This window comes from Salvelinus sp. IW2-2015, linkage group LG23, assembly GCF_002910315.2.
Source record: "Salvelinus sp. IW2-2015 linkage group LG23, ASM291031v2, whole genome shotgun sequence".
In the NCBI taxonomy this organism is placed as follows: Eukaryota; Metazoa; Chordata; class Actinopteri; order Salmoniformes; family Salmonidae; genus Salvelinus; species Salvelinus sp. IW2-2015.
In genome coordinates, this window is record NC_036863.1 from 11,615,187 (window position 1) to 11,636,253 (window position 21,067).

A 21,067-nucleotide genomic window follows, 5' to 3' on the forward strand; every position below is an offset into this window, starting at 1 on the left:
AACTCCAATGCCATCTCTTTCATGTTGCCGAAAGTCTATGACTCGGTCATACAGTACACGCTTTTAGATTTTGTTGTCCTAGGTTAACTGGCTAAAATGCTTGCTCGCTAGCCTAATTTCCTTTAATGGGTAACGATTAGCCATTAACCTGCTACATATTGAAATTCCATCCTCAGGCCAGAGGCTCAATGTGTGAATTAAGGGTTGGATCAGAATCACTGTTATAATCATTGGCCAGTACAGAGAATTAAGTAAAACCAGAAGTCCAAATCTCTCTCTCCATCCATGGCTAATTTAGGAAAGGACCAATTTTAGCGAGCTAGCCACCGGAGGACAACAACACAACGAGATGCAACAATTCAAGTTTTTTTTCTATCAATGACTTTTGACTTTTGATGTGACTGGTGTGAAGCCATATCCAAACTAGATTCCGTTGACACTTTATATTGGTGCGCCAGGACCATTCACAGTTGAGCTCACTCAGTTCTGATTGGCTACTGTTGTGGTAATTTCCTGTTACTAAATGATGAGAGTTTACAAACGACACACAACATTTACATTTACATTTAAGTCATTTAGCAGACGCTCTTATCCAGAGCGACTTACAAATTGGTGCATTCACCTTATGATATCCAGTGGAACAACCACTTTACAATAGTGCATCTAACTCGTCAGAGTTATATTTTAAACTCCATCTTTAATTATATGAGCTTCACCATAGCCCTTTGACTCTCAGATCAATTCAGTGTCTATAAATTAATTCTCTAAGAGTGCTTACAAAAGAATACTTAGTATCTTTTATAGCCAAGATACACCCCTCTCAACTCACATGACGAACCACAGATCTTAGGAACTTCACAAAGGGCCTTTCACTTGAAAGAGGAGTATCCCATAGCCAGATAGCATTAGCTATAAATTATCGTTCAGTTTGGTCTCTTAGACGAGGTTCTACTTCTCGTTCTTGGTACTTCCTATTACCAAAACATTACCTCATCCAATGGCATATATCAATTGTCAATTCTAGATACCCCCATCTCAAATACACCCCCACTTCTCCCCACTCCTGGAGAAGCTCACTAAGGGGAGTGAACCACTAGGTCATATACTATGAAAGATAAGTTCAACATCAGAGGGGTGGTTTAATGGTTCCAGACACTGCCATACTCCTCCCCCCAATGGGAAAAGGAGGGTATGACTGGAGTACAGACATAGTGGAGCCCTTCACATGGTTTCACAGATATATTCACATATGCAAGACAATGTTCAAACCTGACTTCTCCCTTTCTGATATTCTGCATATTACCAGACATGTAAAAGACAAGCCTGACCTCTCCCCTCTCTGGGCCCCAAGTGACTTTTTCCTAGAGGAGAAAGGAAAATGCAACTGCCAACAGTATAGTCCAAAAGGAGACATTCTAATGACAAGTATAAAATAAATAAAACATCTTATTTATCTATGTTACCTAACTAATTCTGATTCAGCTACGACACTACTGTATAAAAAAATCAAGGGAGGCCAAATGCTCGCTGGCTTCCCTTGCATTTAATGTTACAGGCAGCAACAGTATCATTATCTTTGACCAGACAGCATCAGATAGATACCACCCTGCATACCACTGCTGGCTTGCTTCTGAAGCTAAGCAGGGTTGGTCCTGGTCAGTCCCTGGATGGGAGACCAGGTGCTGCTGGAAGTGGTGTTGGAGGGCCAGTAGGAGGCACTCTTTCCTCTGGTCTAAACAAAGATCCCAATGCCCCAGGGCAGTGATTGGGGACACTGCTCTGTGTAGGGTGCCGTCTTTCGGATGGGACGTTAAACGGGTGTCCTGACTCTCTGAGGTCATTAAAGATCCCATGGCACTTATCGTAAGAGTAGGGGTGTTAACCCCGGTGTCGGGCTAAATTCCCAATCTGGCCCTCAACCATCACGGTCACCTAATAATCCCCAGTTTACAATTGGCTCATTCATCCCCCTCCTCTCCCCTGTAACTATTCCCCAGGTCGTTGCTGCAAATGAGAACGTGTTCTCAGTCAACTTACCTGGTAAAATAACGGTAAAATAAAAAATAAAAAAAATAGATAGGCTACACATACAGAGGGGAGGGGGGGTGCACTGTTTCACTCACCCTTATGCTTTCTCCAGTGAGATACTTTCAGCCTCTTGCAAATTTAAGGAAAATTATGAAACACGGAGACAAAAGATGCAAAATTTGTCTTGGTACATTTTTTGGGGAAGCCGGGCTTCCCTTGGCATCCATGAATACATGCCACTGATCTCACACCCTTTTGTTTTTCTGGAGAAAAATATATATATATACACTACCGTTTTAGAACACCTACTCCATTCAAGAGTTTTCTTTATTTTTTTATATTTTCTACATTGTAGAATAATAGTGAAGACAAACTATGAAATAACACATTGAATCATGTGGTAACCAAAAACGTCTTAAACAAATAGCCACCCTTTGCCTTGCCAGCTTTGTACACTCTTGGCATTCTCTCATCCAGCTTCACCTGGAATGGTTTTCCAACAGTCTTGAAGGAGTTCCCACATATGCTGAGCACTTGTTGACTGCTTTTCCTTCAATCTGCGGTCCGACTCATCCCAAACCATCTCAATTTGGTTGAGGTCGTGGGATTGTGGAGGCCAGGTCATCTGATGCAGCACTCCATTCTTACCTTCTTGGTAAAATAAACCTAACACAGTCTGGAGGTGTGTTGGGTCATTGTCCTGCTGAAAAACAAATGATAGTCCCACTAAGCCCAAACCATATGGGATGGTGTATCGCTGCAGAATGCTGTGGTAGCCATGCTGGTTAAGTGTGCCTTGAATTCTTAATAAATCACCAACATTGTCACCAGCAAAGCACCATAAAACTACCACCTCCATGCTTCACGGTGGGAAACACATGCAGCGATCATCCATTCACCCACACCGCATCTCACGGTGGTTAGAACCAAAACTCTCCAATTTGGACTCATCAGACCAAAGGACAAATTTCTACCAGTCTAATGTCAATTGCTCGTGTTTCTTCGCCCAAGCAAGTCTCTTCTTATTGGTGTCCTTTTATATATTCAATCACTCCCTATCCCAGTCTGTTGTCCCCACATGCTTCAAGATGGCTACCATTGTTCCTGTACCCAAGAAGGCAAAGATAACTGAACTAAATGACTACCGCCCCGTAGCACTCACTTCTGTCATCATGAAGTGCTTTGAGAGGCTAGTCAAGGATCATATCATCTCCACTTTACCGGCCACCCAATACCCACTTCAGTTTGCATACCGCCCCAACAGGTCCACAGACGACGTAATCGCCATCACACTGCACACGGCCCTATCCCATCTGGACGAGGAATACCTATGTAAGAATGCTGTTCATTGACAACAGCTCAGCATTCAACACCATAGTACCCTCCAAGCTCAGGGCAGGGTCTCAACCCCACTCTGTGCAATTGGGTCCTGGCCTTTCTGACAGGCCGCCTCCAGGTGGTGAAGGTAGGAAACATCTCCACTTCGCTGACCCTCAACACTTGGGCCCCACAAGAGTGTGTGCTCAGCCCCCTCCTGTACTCCCTGTTCACCCACAACTGCGTGGCCATGCACACCTCCAATCATCAAGTTTGCAAATGACACAACAGTAATTGACTTGATTACCAACAACGACGAGACCGCCTACAGGGAGGAGGTGAGGGCACTTGGAGTGTGGTGTCAGGAAAACAACCTCTTACTCAACATCAACAAAACAAAACCGCAGAGGGAGCACCCTTCCTATCCACATCAAAGGGACAGCAGTGGAGAAGGTGGAAAGTTTTAAGTTCCTTGGAGTACACATCACAGACAAACTGAAATGGTCCACTCACACAGACTGTATGGTGAGGAAGGCGCAACAGTGCCTCTTCAACCTCAGGAGGCTGAAGAAATTTGGCTTGTCACCCAAAACCCTGACAAACTTTTACAGATGCACAATCGAGAGCATCCTGTCGGGCTGTATCACAGCCTGGTACGGCAACTGCACTACCCTCAACCACAATGTTCTCCAGAGGGTGGTGCAGTCTGCACAACGCATCACCGGGGGCAAACTACCTGCCTTCCATGACACCTACAGCACCTGATGTCACAGGAAAGCCCAAAAAATCATCAAGGACCTCAACCACCCGAGCCACTACCTGTCCACACCGCTACCATCCAGAAGGCGAGGTCAGTACAGGTGCATCAAAGCTGGGACCGAGAGCCTGAAAAACAGCTTCTATCTCAAGGCCATCAGACTGCTAAACAGCTATCACTAACTCAGAGGCTGCTGCCTACATTGAGACCCAATCACTGGCCACTTTAATAAATGGAGCACTCGTCACTTTATACAATGCACTCTAAATAATACCACTTTAATAATGTTTACATATCTTACATTACTCATATCACAAGTATATACTGTATTTTATACCATCTATTGCACCTTGCCTATGCCGCTCCGCCATCGCTCATCCATATACTTAAATGTACATATTCTCATTCACCCCTTTAGATTTGTGTGTATTAGGTAGTTGTTGGGGAATTGTTAGATATTACTGCACTGTCGGAACTAGAAGCACAAGCATTTTGCTACACTCACACATGGTTAGTGTTGGAGATTTTCCAGTTATCGGATGATTTTCAGTAACCTATACTGTTCTCTTTGAAGTAGAAAGAATAATCAATATAACCTTAAATATTAGACATATGTAAGCAGAATGAAGGCTAAACCTATGTGAGTGTCTAAGCTAGATCAACATCGAATTGACCATTGGACATGTAAAGAACAGAACGTAAGCAGAATCTGTGGAGATGATGCAAGGTAAACTAACAAGACGTGACTGGTCTGGGCCATATCTGATCTTGTGAAGGCTACTGGACACGCACACAAGTTAAGCATACATTGATAATGTATGTCTGAACTTGTAAAGACCTTTGGACAGGAACATTAGCTCAATGGTATGCATGTCACGCCACCAATAGAATCTATGCCTCAATATCTGAGCCAATAAGATAATGGAAACTATGTAACAAAGCAAATGGGGTGATGACGTTATGTAAAGGAAAACATTTATAAAAGCCAAGCACTAAGAATGAGAAGGCAGTACTTCCATGGAGGTGCTCGGCTTTGTTGCACTCTGCAATTAAAGTCTAATTGAATTCACAAGCTCTAGTATCTGAGTAGGATTTGATTTAATATTTTCCACAACATAAATGGCGAGCATGCCAGGAGGGCCTCAAGGGACCATAGGACAGTGACGCTTCTGTGGCTGACAGAGGTTCTTCTGGGCAGTCTCGCAAACGGTGGCCGCCCAACTATTTCAGGTGAGCTTGTTCTTACGATAGTTGAATGTTTGTGTGATTTGCCTCGGGGGTCCTGTCTCAGCGATAGAAGCACCACGTAGGTCTCTACCCAATTTCTAAATGACCCTAGTAATACTGAGAGCTTTTGAATTCAATAACTGCATGCATGCTTAAGCTTTGGGGGGTTAAAAATAGTTATTGATAGACATTTGTGTGGATTTGATGGATAGGGGGTTGTGTGCCTTGCTGGTGTTGAGTGGTCGGTAGGGAGGGGCTTTCACTTGCTCTGGTCGGACTGTCCAACGGACCCGCATGGATGGCCTGTTTGAGTAGGGATTGTCCTGTCTGATTCTACTTGGCCGGGCACGACTGTTTCAGAACCTGTCTGGGCTTGTGCGTTAACACAAGCCATTCAACTTGATCAGGCGGTCCGAGTTGGGTGTGTGATTCAGGTTGTCCCTCTCTCCGGACCGTTCATCTGGGGAACTTGTCCAGCCTGGCTGGTGTGTTTGTCTGCCCTGACTAGCTGGCTGTGTGGCCTGGTGTGTTTGTCTGCCCTGACTAGCTGGCTGCGTGGCCTGGTGTGTTTGTCTGCCCTGACTAGCTGGCTGCGTGGCCTGGTGTGTCATCACTGCTCCCTGTTTGTATTGTCAACACAAATAAATAAATAGATAGAAAAAGCCTATGATACCGCTTCAATAAAAATTAGTAGAAGGTCTGCTTGGATAGGTTACTTATGAATGCACCTCTAATGAGTAGAGGTCTGCATAAATAAGTAGGTAGAAAGCCTATGGCACAGCTCTAATAAATTAGTAAGAGACTGATTGGATAGGTGTTCACAATACCGCTCTCAGGAAGAGAGGTCTGCTTGGGTGAATAATTAGGGCACAATAGAACTTTGACCCGATTCGGCAAGGTCCTATTGCAAAATAAATCCTGCAAATAACGCTCCGTCTGACTAATCGGGGGTCGGTAATTAGTAGGTCATCCGTGATACCGCTCTGAGTAAGAGGTCTGCCTGGATGGGTGAATAGGGAATGATGGGATTCTGACCCGATTCGGCAGAACTCCCATCATACCACAAAAATCCTGTAGAAATAACGTCTTCCTGTGTTTGTGGAAGTGCATCAGGTTAGGCTAAAAAACTATAGGTTGTTTTAGGTCAAACGTAGTGTGTGTGAGTGAATGTGAATAAAAGCCTGAATTAATGTGAATAAAAGACTGAATGAGTAAAGTTTCCCTGTGTGGAGAAAGTTTATAGGTTTAGGAAAGAAGTAGGGTGTTAAAGTGTGTGAGTTGTCTGTCCTGAGTGAGGGGGATTGCGCAACCATCCTGTGACGTCACTTAAATGTGACCTGGCAGGAGGGGCGCATTTGATCCTGCACTAGGAGAGAGGAGTGTAAATGATATATGAAGACTAGTGGAATTGCACAATACTAGAAGTTAGGAGGAAATACTATGAATCATATAGAGGTGTATAAACATCATAGGTGAGTGTCCAGTAAGGTTTATAGAAAATGTATACTGGGGTGTGAGGTAGAGGAATATACAGTACAGGGAAACATGGATATAATAACATTTAAAGTAAAACTATACTACTGGAGGAATAATGATTATAGACATGTGAAGACGGGACATATGATACGCCACCTAGCAACAATAACTAGAGATATTAAAGTAGTGTGGATAACAGTAGGTATGAGAGTATGGTCGAGCAATCCACTACTTAACAGACCACTAGGAATATATAGTCCAGGAAGGACAGGGATATATATTAAAGCAACAGAGGAGGATTGGTTTTAAATAGGTGAATAGCACAATAAAAATAACTAAAACAGCATAGATAGTGCGGATATTATAGGAAGCTAAAATAATAACTAGAAATTAAATAAACATTTGAAAGTAAGGATATCAGTAGCAATAGGACAAGAAAGAAAGAGAAAAAGAAATACTGAGAATGTTTAAAGAAGGAGAAGGATTGTTGAAAAGTATAAAGAAAGCTAGAGGAATGTTGAAGAAGGACAAGGAAAAGTCAGACAGAAAGAAGGTGGAATGGTTTACAAAACCTGGAGTTGTGGAAATAAAGAGAGAAATGGAGGTGGAAGATGATAAGGAGACTCTCTCTGCCCTCTTAGGTAAAATAAAAGGACCTGGAAAGGACAGGGGAGACTGAGCAAGGTGCAGGAAGGAACCCAGGAAAGTTGAACTGTTATGAAAGATTATGTGGAAATAGGAAGACAAGTGTGAATTGTTTAGATAACGTGGGATATCAATAATAGTGATATTTGAGGCGCTATACTGGAATAAGACATTAAGTCATCTGTATTATCCAGTAATGAATTTGCAGACATTATAGAATAGATTCTAATACAAGATATTACGTGCCGTGACTAATTAATTATTGTCCGGGGAAGTGGATAGCCTTACCTTGGAAAATAGTCATTTTAAAACCATGGAGTCGCTGAAAGAAGCGCACGTAAATTCTACCAATTCGGCTCGAATATGAAAGAGTAAACTAGATAATGCAGGGCAACATTACCTTATAAACAGGAGAATTCAAATCAAATAAACAATTCAGGGAGGCAATTATGAATTAGAACAAACACATAAAACCAGAATAAGAAGCTCAATATACAAGCGTATTGAAGTTAGCGTTCTATCAGCGTCATTACGCTCACAGGACTATTTTGAGAATGGATAGTGTAAAATGGGGTGCTTGGTAATGTCGTACAGGCTATTTTGGTTGGATTTCAAAGCACTAGATTGAATATACCAGAGTGCAGAACAACTGATTGTTACGAGAATTTTGTTCTCAGTTGTTCATAATACCAAATTGAATTAATTACTCAGCCTGAAACCCAGAGTTTGTAAGAAACTGGTTGAAACGAATCAGGCGGAGGCCCAGCTACAATTGTCAGGAATGTTTATTTAGAGAGCTCTGACGTGCATATACAAAAACGTTCATTTTATCCCTTCTCTTAAACTACGCACATAAATACACACTATATTTGGATTATCCCCTGAAGTCTCACCACAGTTTATTACCACTTAGCTGACAGTTCCAGTCCCCCCCCAGATACGGAAAACCTGGAGGGGCTCTCGCTGTCTTATTTTATCTCCACAGAGTTATAGCTGGGTCAGTTCAAACATAGGTTAAGGGGTCTCTTTGCTTTCTTTCGGCACACACATACAGTGGGGCAAAAAAGTATTTAGTCAGCCACCAATTGTGCAAGTTCTCCCACTTAAAAAGATGAGAGAGGCCTGTAATTTTCATCATATGTACACTTCAACTATGACAGACAAAATGAGAAGAAAAAAATCCAGAAAATCACATTGTAGGATTTTTAATGAATTAGTTTGCAAATTATGGTGGAAAATAAGTATATAGTTAGTATAGCAATGTAACGTTATTGATCTGTCAGTTTCCCTAGCTAATTCCCTACTTTTCACTTTTCAAACAGAGTAATTAACATCTCTACAGGCTTCACTGTCATGGTGCACAGTCAGTACACAACACTATGCTCATCATGTCTAAGCAGGATCAGATGGCGACAGGTGTCCCAACAGGGACAGACAGCCAGGGAAGACCAGTCTATTGAGCTTGTGACTTTTGCAGTGTATTAACAATATCAGTGAACGATACAAAGGAGTCTGTATTGAAAACATAATATCTCAGGGGAGATATCTATTTAGGCAGTCCCTAGCTGCTTGGCTGCTCAGTCCTGGCCCTGGGGGTCTGCTGTCCTGTGTGTTGTCACTCTGGCCTTGGCCTAACACACCTGAAACCAGTAATGAATGTTTCACTAAGATCCTAAAGCTGAGTGGGTGTGTTGGGGTGCTGCAGGGCGGTGGACCCCTAGGGACCGGACGATCCAGCTATATTGCGTGCAAGTAAAAAGAGCTCAGTGATATGAATTATACTGAACAACATAAATTCAACATGCAACAATTTATTTTGCGCAACAGACATACAAAACGCCCAATGTGGACCCAGAGGATATCACATGAAAGTATTAATTATAAGTACATTTTAATGAATTAATTAGTCACTAATCTATGGATTTCAAATGACTAGGCAGGTGCACAGGCATCACCCAGGCCCAGCCAATCAAAGTTGTTCGCCACAAAAAGGCTTTATTAGACAGAAATACAACATATTGGATTGTGTAGAAATGCAGGAAATTAGCTTTAAATGGCCAAAAAATGTCCTCCCCCAGACCCCCGCCAGGTTATGTACCCCCCCACTTTAAAAATCAAAGTTGTGCCCCTGTGATGTGATATCAATGGCAGCCAGCATTGGACATAAAGAGATGTGCAGAAAGATAATCAGCCTCTCCCCTTAATGTATTTTTAATGTCAGCCATGGACAATCTCTTCAAAGAAACCCTCTAGTTGAGTAAAATAAGGAGCCTATTGCTTCGGTCCTTGTTTCGTTTTCACTTGTTACCTGGTAAATAACCAACAACCATGGATAACCACAAAGGGAATAAGGTAAGGAAACAGTCCATGTCAGCCAGGCGCATCTTTTTAAAGAAACACTATTTCAATCTGTAGTTGAGTAAATAATGATATCAAATTTCAAATTTATTTGTAAAGTCCTTCTTACATCAGCTGATGTCACAAAGTGCTGTACAGAAACACTAAAACAGCCAGCAATGCAGGTGTAGAAGCACAGTGGCTAGGAAAAACTCCCTAGAAAGGCCAGAACCTAGGAATAAACCTTGAGAGGAACCAGGCTATGAGGGGTGGCCAGTCCTCTTCTGGCTGTGCCGGGTGGAGATTATAACAGAACATGGCCAAGATGTCAAATGTTCATAGATGACCAGCAGGGTCAAATAATAATAATCACAGTGGTTGTTGAGGGTGCAACAGGAGTAAATGTCAGTTGGCTTTTCATAGCCAATCATTGAGAGTATCTCTTCCGCTCCTGCTGTCTCTAGAGAGTTGAAAACAGCAGGTTTGGGACAGGTAGCACGTCCGGTGAACAGGTCAGGGTTCCATAGCCGCAGGCAGAACAGTTGAAACTGGAGCAGCAGCACGGCCAGGTGGACTGGGGACAGCAAGGAGTCATCAGGCCAGGTAGTCCTGAGGCATGGTCCTAGGGCTCAGGTCCTCAGAGAGAGAAAGAAAGAGAGAAAGAAAAAGAAAGCATACTTAAATTCACACAGGACACTGGATAAGACAGAAGTAATCCAGATATAACAGACTGACCCTAGCCCCTCGACACAAACTACTGCAGCATAAATACTGGAGGCTGAGACAGGAGGGGTCGGGAGACACTGTGGCCCCATCCAACGATACCCCCGGACAGAGCCAAACAGGCAGGATATAACCCCACCCACTTTGCCAAAGCACAGCCCCCACACCACTAGAGGAATATCTTCAAACACCAACTTACCATCCTGAGACACGGCCGAGTGTATCCCACAAAGATCTCCGCCACGGCAAAACCCAAGGGGGGGCGCCAACCCAGACAGGAAGATCATGTCAGTGACTCAACCTACTCAAGTGACGCACCCCTCCTAGGGACGGCATGGAAGAGCACCAGTAAGCACCAGTAAGCCAGTGACTCAGACCCTGTAAGAGGCAGAGAATACCAGTGGAGAGAGGGGAACCAGCCAGGCAGAGACAGCAAGGGTGGTTCGTTGCTCCAGTGCCATTCCGTTCACCTTCACACTCCTGGGCCAAACTACACTGAATCATAGGACCTACTGAAGAGATGAGTCTTCAATATTTACGTTTTGTTCTGATCACAAGACAATCCAGAAAATTGCAATAAACAGCGCCAAACTCATGCAGAAAACGGAATGTTGTATTCTGGCCTGACCAATCTTTTTGAAGTAAACACCATTTAATTATCTCTATTTGAGCAAAATAAGTAGTTTTGTTGTGATTACCAGGAAATCCTAATAATTCGGATAAAGAGCGCCACAGTCAGGCAGAAAAATCGGAATGTTAAGAGTGAGTACAATTAGTTTCCCTGGCTGTTGTATGGCTGCTACTTAGAAATACTATAAAAGTACATTAATAGATTACATCCACTGCTATAAACCTTCCAATATAATCGCATAGTTTACACCGACCCACCGCGGACCTTTAACAAATAAATATCCGTGTAAAAAAGGCGTCTCATGGTCTGTTTTGTCAACGAGCTCGTCATATTCCAAACACTGGGGGTAACCAGATGATCCCAATAATTTAAGTAGTAAACGATGCCCTTCTCTGTTATGTTCTACTGCGAACTGTCTGTGACTCGATCGTTGTTTCCCTGTTTTACTTATTACGTCAGACAAAATTAACTGCAAATATATCAGCATAACTAAGCTACACAGAACCATGGCGGACCCACTGTAAAATGAGAGGCTTTTAATCGTATTAAAACGTGATCCAGTACAGCATGTCTAGCTCTACCCACTGGGGCGTGGCTTACGGAGCGCTCTTTGAAATAAGCGCTCGTATCTTCGTATTCCACCGGAACGAGTTCTCACCACACCTACCTTGGAGTTTAGGAGTGCCATTTGAATGACATCTAGTGTCAAATTGTTGAAACGGCATATTCTTCTTCTTATTTGTTACTTATCAATAACAACATATTGCAGTCCATGCGAAATAACCTGGTATTGTAATATTTAACAAGCAGCCAGCTGAGTTTTGAAGTCAGAGCATGTGAACCTTTGACTGATCAACATTTCTCTTCCCTTCCCTTCTCAAAATGGATGGATGTGATGCCCATCATGACATTCCATACCTCAGTGGCAGCCTCCAGCGGACATGCCCCATCGTGACTAGCTACGCCCAGTTAAATCCATGGGGATGAAGTCAACCTTTACACCAAGATCCGCCGTTTCAGCCCCTGAGTTTCACGTTGCAAATTCAGAGATGTCTTTTAAAACGCCTTGATAAATAAATTACATAGTTCTGGTTGCAACAATTAATTCTTAAGGGGGGGGGGTCAGTATTGTTTTGTGGGAGTCGGTTACATTTATATAAATCTAACGGTTTAAAGCGGTATCGATGCCGTGTCTTTTCCCGGAGCGTGTTCTACTGTGAAACAAAGTTGTATGAGTTGGATCCTAGTTGTGGACAGGGAGAGGCAAGGGGAAGGCCTCGGAGTGGATTTGCAGTCATGGTCGGGAATTTTGATGCGGAGGATCGTGCTAGCTGGTACTGGGGAAGGTTGAGCCGACAGGAGGCGGTTTTCCTCTTGCAGGGTCAGAGACATGGCGTGTTTCTCGTCAGGGACTCTATTACCAGTCCCGGGGACTACGTGCTATCCGTCTCAGAGAACTCAAAAGTATCACATTATATAATCAACAGCATCAGCAACAACCGGCAATCTGGATCAGGTAAGATTAGATAGCTGTCATACTAGCTCGCTAACGTAGTAAACTAGTTAACGTGGGAAAACGCCACTGACCCAGTTCTAGCGGGCACTAGCTAGCGGTACATAACTACGTTTAAGATAATTTAGTTGGCCGGAAGCTGGCTACACCAGACATAGCTAATGTTAGTTTGCTAAACAAAATTGAGTATACGTTTGAAAACTGTATTACACTATGAACACTTAGCATCAGTAGCTAGCTATCATTCTTGTTAAGGTCGGACTGAAGCTAGCTGTTGGAACAGAAGGCAAACTATGGCTATGCACAGAAACAAGCAACCCCCTAGTTGTGTTAACTACTTGACAGTCATTGTGTAGTTTGTCAATTAACTTACGGTCGTGGTCTGGGCTCGCTAATGAGTTCTAATTTGAACAGTCACCAAGATTTGGAAATAGTATTTATTTAGGGATTTGGTAGTGTGTTTACCTAGCTACACATAACTGGCTGTGGTTTTTGTAACTGTAGTAATGGTGGGGTTTTAAAGGTTTTTGTTTAGTTTTGTCAGCTGGAGGCTTTAGGTACTTTGTCTTTAGTAAGAGCCAGGTAGACAGTGAGTGGTCGGATTGGGCTGATCCTATGAATGAATGGACATGCTGTCACAATTGGAGGATGACTGTTTCCCGAATGGTGTGTGTGGAATGCATGTGGTCCTGCCCTGTTTTAATTACACACACACACACACACACACACACACACACACACACACACACACACACACAGGCTCAGTACTTTTTTATTTGTTTAGGCTACTTCCTTTTGGAAATTTCACCATACATGTCCTACCTTGCAGGCCTTGCAAGTGTGTGACCATTAGCTAAGCTGTCAAATTGAATCGAAAACTATCGAATGAGTAGTCCTATATCTTCTGGAACAGATTGTTTTTCTTAATAAACTTGCAAAAGTTGTGACAGGGAATGTATACATGCTGTATGTGAAGCCATGGGAGGCTTAAACAGACTATTTCAGCTAAGTCCTTGACTTAAGCCTAATTGTTTTGTTAGGACTCGATTGTCAGAAGAATGCTCAGCTGAGGCACTTTCAGTTTCAGTAGCCTCAGGGTTCCAGGAGAATTTAAAAAATAAAACTGTCATCCTCTCGCCATCCAGGTTTGGCCCCTCCGAGGTTCCGCATCGGGGACCAGGAGTTTGACGCCCTGCCCATCCTTCTGGAGTTCTACAAGATCCACTACCTGGACACCACCACTCTGATCGAGCCCATCAGCAAGGCCACGTACACTAGCTTTGTGAGCTGTGCCGCCGCCACCGCCCCTCCCACTGCATCGGGCAGCGCCCCGCAGGAGGCAGAGTTTGTTCGCGCCATCTTCGACTTCCCCGGCAACGACGAGGAGGACCTGCCCTTCCGCAAGGGTGACGTGCTGCGTGTGCTGGAGAAGCCTGAGGAGCAGTGGTGGAACGCGGCTAACCAGGAGTGCCGCGCCGGCATGATCCCCGTACCCTATGTGGAAAAGTACCGGCCCGCCTCGCCCACCTCGGTGGCGGGGGGGCCCGGCGGTGCGGGAGGGCCGGCGGGTGTTGGGGGCAGCACTACGGATGGAGCAGCGCCCCAGCTGCCCCCGCCTCTGGGAGAGCCAGGCCAGTATGCCCAGCCCATGGTCAACACTCCCCTGCCCAACCTGCAGAACGGGCCCGTCTATGCCCGCGCCATTCAGAAAAGGGTGCCCAATGCCTACGACAAGACGGCCCTCGCCTTGGAGGTATTGGTTCACCCCCTTCGCCTTCCTCTGTGCCCCATGGCACTCTCTCCCTCTTTTCTGTTTCATGTCCCCTATATGTTCTCTCTGCCAGGGTGCAGCTGCTGTAATTGCTTACTCTTTCCTGTAAGTATACACAACCATCCATACACATGTGGGCAGGCACACTTGCATGCTTACACACACACACACATACACAATGACATGTATAATGGGTTCATGCATATAGAGAAAAGCAGACCGAGAGGAGAGCTAGTACTGTCACATGCGCTAAATACAATGATGCAAAGTAAACAAACGCCTATTAAATACCTATTAAAGGTATAGTTCAGTTCCACATAAATATGTAGTTTTGTAGAACTATCCATTTAAGATTAGAAGCTGTTTGAAGGTTGCGAGTCGTACAGTAGAAATGGCAATGCCCGAACAAAGGTTGCTTCGCAGTTCATAGCTTGCAGCTTAAGAGTCCAATTTGTCAGTGTTGATGAAGAGCGTTCTTTTGAAGTACCACACCTGCAGGTATAACTGTATGTCATGAGAGGAACATGGGTTTTGTCCCAAATGGCACCCTATTCCCTATTTAGTGCACTGCTTTTGGTCAAAAGTTGTGCACCATCTAAGCAATAGGCCAGGGTGCCATTTCGGACCATTTAAAAAAAAAAATGCACATTAGAAAGTGAAGCAACAGAGATTATAGTGAATGATGGGGAATGGGCATGGAGTGTGTATCCCAAGGTAAAGGCTTGGTAGGACTGTGCTGCTGTGTAGATCAGGGCTTCGGGTCAATTCCCTTACAGGCTGTGAGTCAATCAGGGTTCGGGTAATTCCATACCAATATTGGTCAGTCAGTGGACATACCGGTAGTTCACATTGGTTTCCAATTGCAACTGTTCATGAGTGTATTTGAAATGGAAACAACCCCAACCCTGGCCTGGGTTAGCGAAACGAAATAAAGAGTTTGGCTACTGTGCTTGTCAGTATGGATGGGCATGTTAGTATTAGAATATTGTGAGAGTATTTATTTGAGGGGGGGGGGGGAAATCACAGGCCTGTTTTAACAATGAAAAGTTTGTCTCAATTAAATCAAATAATTTCTGACGTTGTTACACACAAGGATATGCCATGATATTTGAAATTCTTAATCTAATAAAACAAACTTTGAATGGAGTTTTATGACGTGTGACCCATAATAAAAATACTTATAGCCTACACAGGTTTGTTGTTGTTGGCACTACAGTCAGAGGCTGTGAAGTGGGAGGTCTCAAATCAATGCAAATTTTAAAAATTGAATTAAGTTAGCTAAATGAGAAGTAGGTTACAACGAGCAACCAAAAGGTAGGCTGCTGTTTAATGAATGGAGTTGGTGTAGACTAGAGGTCGACCGATTATGATTTTTCAACGGCAATACCGATTATTGGAGGACCAAAAAAGGCCGATACCGATTAATCGGCTGATATTTTTTGTTTGTTGTAATAATGACAATTACAATACAGAATGAACACTTATTTTAACTTAATATAATACATCAATAAAATCAATTTGGCCTCAAATAAATAATGAAACATGTTCAATTTGGTTTAAATAATGCAAAAACAAAGTGTTGGAGAAGAAAGTAAAAGTGCAATATGTGCCATGTAAGAAAGCTAACGTTTAAGTTCCTTGCTCAGAACATGAGAACATATGAAAGCTGGTGGTTCCTCTTAACATGAGTCTTCAATATTCCCAGGTAAGAAGTTTTAGGTTGTTGTTTATAGGACTATTTCTCTCTATACGATTTGTATTTCATATACCTTTGACTATTGGATGTTTTTATAGGCACTTTAGTATTGCTAGTGTAACAGTATAGCTTCCATCCCTCTCCTCGCCGCTACCTGGGCTCGAACCAGGAACGCATCGACAACAGCCACCCTCGAAGCAGCGTTACCCATGCAGAGCAAGGGGAACAACTACTCCAAGTCTCAGAGCCAGTGACGTTTGAAACGCTATTAGCGCGCACCCTGCTAACTAGCTAGCCATTTCACGTCGGTTACACCAGCCTCATCTCGGGAGTTGATAGGCTTGAATTCATAAACGCAGAGCTGCTGGCAAAACGCACGAAGGTTCTGTTTGAATGAATGCTTACGGGCCTGCTGGTGCCCACCATCGCTCAGTCAGACTGCTCTATCAAATCATAGACTTAATTATAACATAATAACACACAAATACGAGCCTTAGGTCATTAATATGGTCGAATCCGGAAACTATCATCTCGAAAACAAAACATTTTATTCTTTCAGTGAAATACGGAACCGTTCCGTATTTTATCTAATGGGTGGCATCCAGTCTAAATATTCCTGTTACATTGCACAACCTTCAATGTTATGTCATAATTACGTAAAATTCTGGCAAATTAGTTCGCAATGAGCCAGGCGGCCCAAACTGTTGCATATACCCTGACTCTGCGTGCAATGAACGCAAGAGAAGTGACACAATTTCACCTGGTTAATATTGCAGGTTTAAAAATATATACTTCTGTGTATTGATTTTAAGAAAGGCATTGATGTTTATGGTTAGGTACACGTTGGAGCAACGACAGTCCTTTTTCGCGAATGCGCACTGCATCGATTATATGCCGGACACGCTAGATAAACTAGTAATATCATCAACCATGTGTAGTTATAACTAGTGATTATGATTGATTGATTGATTTTTATAAGATATGTTTAATGCTAGCTAGCAACTTACCTTGGCTTCTTACTGCATTCGCGTAAATCAGACATGTTGGCTGGATTCACAACATGTGTAGCTCCTCATGAGGCAGGTGGTTAGAGCGTTGGACTAGTTAACCGTAAGGTTGCAAGATTGAATCCCTGAGCTGACAATGTAAAAATCTGTTGTTCTGCCCCTGAACAAGGTAGTTAACCCACCGTTCCTAGGCCGTCATTGAAAATAAGAATGTGTTCTTAACTGACTTGCCTAGTTAACTTATTTGATATAGGGGGCAGCATTTTCACTTTTGGATGAATTGCGTGCCCATAGTGAACTGCCTCCAACTCTGTCCCAGATGCTAATATATGCATATTATTATTACTATTGGATATAAAACACTCTGAAGTTTCTAAAACTGTTTGAATGATGTATGTGAGTATAACAGAACTCATATGGCAGGCAAAAACCTGAGAAAAAAATCCAAACAGGAATTGAGAATTCTGAGACTGGTCAACGTTCAACTCATCACCTATTAAATTCCCTGTAAGATATGGATCTGTTTGCACTTCCTACGCCTTCCACTAGATGTCAACAGTCTGTAGAACGTGGAATGAAGCTTATGCTGTGTTGTGGGGCTGGATGAGAGGGGAATGAGTCAGTGGTCTGGCAGATTGCCAGTTCCTGGTCATGCGCTTTCCTCATGATCTCGCCTTGCGTTCCATAACTTCTACAGACACGAAGGAATGCTCCGTTTGGAACGTTATTGGATATATGATAACAACATCCTGAAGATTGATTCTCTACTTAGTTTGACCAGTTTATTCGACCTGTTATATAACTTTTTGAAGTTTTCGTCCGAGTTCGCCTGCATCTGCGCGAGCGTTTGGACATGTGCACTAAACATGCTAGCAAAAGTAGCTACTTAGACATAAGTAATGGACATTATCAAACAAAACAACGATTTATTGTGGAACTAGGATTCCTGGGAGTGCATTCTGATGAAGATGATCAAAGGTAAGGGAATATTTATGATGTAATTTCGTATTTCTGTTGACTCCAACATGGCGGAGAAATGTTGTTATTTTTGAGTGCCGTCTCAGATTATTGCATGGTGTGCTTTTTACTAAAGTAAAAATCTGACACAGCGGTTGCATTAAGAACAAGTGTATCTTTAATTCTATGTAAAACATGTATCTTTCATCAAAGTTTATGATGAGTATTTCTGTTATTTGACGTGGCTCTCTGCAATTTCTCCGGATATTTTGGAGGCATTTCTGAACATGGCGCCAATGTAAACCGAGATTTGTGGATATAAATATGCACATTATCGAACAAAACATAAATGTATTGTGTAACATGATGTCCTATGTGTGTCATCTGATGAAGATCAGTGATTAATTTTATCTCTATTTCTGCTTTTTGTGACTATCTTTTGCTGGGAAAATGGCTGTGTTTTTCTGTGGCTATGTACTGAGCTAACATAATCATTTGGTGTGCTTTCGCTGTAAATTCTTTTTGAAATCAGACATGTTGGCTGGATTCACAACATGTGTAGCTTTAATTTGGTGTCTTTCATGTGTGATTTCATGTGTGATTAATTTTTATAGTAATATATTTGAATTTGGCGCGCTACATTTTTTCTGGCTTTTGGCCAAGTGGGACGCTACCGTCCCACATATCCCAGAGAAGTTAAATAAAGCGGTACAAAAAATAATAATAATTTTAAAAATCTGCAAAATCGGTGTCAAAAATTACTGATTTCCGATTGTTATGAAAACTTGAAATCGGCCCTAATTAATCGGCCATTTCGATTAATCGGTCGACCTCTAGTGTAGACGAGGACGGGGAGCGCAGCAAAATAGCCTCAACTGGCATAGCTAACAAGCTGGCTAGCTAATATCTGGCAATCTTAGCTAGCTTCTTTACCTTGATTTTTTTATTTCACCTTTATTTAACCAGGTAGGCAAGTTGAGAACAAGTTCTCATTTACAATTGCGACCTGGCCAAGATAAAGCAAAGCAGTTCGACACATACAACAACAGAGTCACACATGGAGTAAAACAAACATACAGTAGAAAAATAAGATTTAATACAGTAAAGACAGGCCCTGCCAGATGGGATGATAGATAACATGTGGCATTTACAAGTTTGTCAACTAGCATGAGTCAGTTGCTACTTTTTCCTCGCTCTCCCTTGTCACACACCATTGGCCCCTGCCCATCCCGTGCAATGTCTCTCCCGTGGTGCAGGCTGCGCAACAAAGTGTCCAAGTTTATCCCAATTTTTGTTTATTTGAATGTGAAATGATTTCAAATGCCCATCCCTACTTGTCAGGCTAAGGCTGGGGTCGGGAACTCAAACGAAACAAAGCAGAATTGGGCTGTATTGGCTGGCTATCCAGAGTCCTTGCTCCGGTCAATCGCTGCGCAACACCCACGGACGTTAGTTTCTTCTCCGCAATGAGTCTGGATCTGTGTACCTCCCGAGCCTTCACCGAATGCAAACAGATTCAGGGCTGTCAGATTGGGTTGGGCCAGAGCCAGAACACACGTGGGTAAAGTGGCTGTTTAAAAATGTGTCATAGGCTTTGATACTCTGATTGGTTAGAAACAATCGAATCGCTGATTACTTTGTTTTGTACAACGCCCCTCTTGTAACCACAAGACTTAAATGATTAGAGTAGCCGACCTAAAGTATGTAGTGAATGACAGAGCAGCGGAAGAATGTAATGTGAGTCGTCAGGCTAAGGGCTGTAGCCAACTAATTAGGCTAAATAATTTTAATGTGGTTCAAGTGTGAATAGAGTTGATTTGATGTATTCATTCTACTACTATTAGAGTTGATTGATTAGGCTGCTTTAAATAACTATTTATTGAACATCATTGAGTCCCATAGAGGCTTTTTAAGAGCCTTGTGCGGCTCCAGAGCCACACGTTGCAGACCCCTGAAGGTCTTGCTTCTATCCAATTTGTCTCTATAGTCTAACGTGTGTGTTTTGTGCAGGTCGGAGACATGGTGAAAGTGACCAAGATCAACGTGAACGGCCAGTGGGAGGGCGAGTGCAAGGGCAAGTGCGGCCACTTTCCCTTTACGCATGTCCGGCTGCTGGACCATCAACACTCCGAGGACGAGAGCTGAGACACACACATACTTACAGACACACTCCTCACTTCACATAAGTCCAATCCAGTCCTCTGTGATTTTCACCTATGATCGAAAATAACACATGATATACTGACTGCAGTGGTCAGAAGTTACAACTCATTCGCTGCTGTTGCTAATGTGTGTGAGAGAGAATTTATTTAGATGAAGTTCTCACTCACACACACGGAATATAATTTACACTTCTACCCCAGTATTCAAGTCCTGATACACTACACACACAGCAGAGTTTACGCCCCCTCTCCCATGTTTGGCAAGAAATCGTCCTTTACACATATACACACGTATTTGCCCGCACACACACACACACATGCCCAGACGCTGGTGTATATGTGGCTTCTCTCAGACTCATGGATCACCCTTTTGTAGTAGAGGACAGTGAATCTGGGACCTCGAAGAGCAGAATGGCCATACTGACTCCTGATTGACTCCCTCTTGTGGAGAAAGACGCTCACTGCGACTGAAACGACCATTGCTGCACTCCACAGATAGAACAAGTTACCACAGGACACCCACCACAGCGGCCCTAACCAAGCCCCTCTGCTTCAAACCCCCAAGTACTCTTTTTGTACTGAAATTAAGTGGAAAATATTATGACATATGACACCATTACATACTAAATATTATGTTAAATGTTTTTTGTGTGTTTTTTTTACCCTGTGCATGATCAAGACCCTCACCGCCCTGTGTGATCACTGACATTCTGAAATGCTATGATGACTGTGTCTTGTCTGTGTCTGGGGAGTAAGTGGAGACATTCCTTAGGACTAAAGTATGGGGCCTTTGTTCAGTCCACCTCATTGTTGTGAGATA

At 43.0% G+C, this 21,067-nt stretch overlaps 1 protein-coding gene across 1 annotated transcript; it reads left to right on the forward strand.

Moving 5' to 3' along the window:
• The first annotated feature begins 12,235 nt into the window (after positions 1–12,235).
• Positions 12,236–20,593, forward strand: LOC111950713 (adapter molecule crk). The gene is made up of 3 exons (XM_023968528.2): positions 12,236–12,657; positions 13,800–14,407; positions 20,096–20,593. Exons 1-3 carry the CDS (start codon positions 12,438–12,440, stop codon positions 20,228–20,230), a joined length of 963 nt encoding a protein of 320 aa, XP_023824296.1. The 5' UTR covers positions 12,236–12,437; the 3' UTR covers positions 20,231–20,593.
• Positions 20,594–21,067: the final 474 nt, after the last annotated feature.

What these genes read in the sequence shown, in the direction of transcription:
- LOC111950713 (XM_023968528.2), top strand. Translation starts at nt 12,438, where the DNA reads ATGGTCGGGAATTTTGATGCGGAGGATCGTGCTAGCTGGTACTGGGGA. An exon ending in CAACCGGCAATCTGGATCAG is followed by an intron (nt 12,658 to 13,799) that starts GTAAGATTAGAT and finishes CTCGCCATCCAG; the next exon opens with GTTTGGCCCCTCCGAGGTTC. An exon ending in AGACGGCCCTCGCCTTGGAG is followed by an intron (nt 14,408 to 20,095) that starts GTATTGGTTCAC and finishes TGTTTTGTGCAG; the next exon opens with GTCGGAGACATGGTGAAAGT.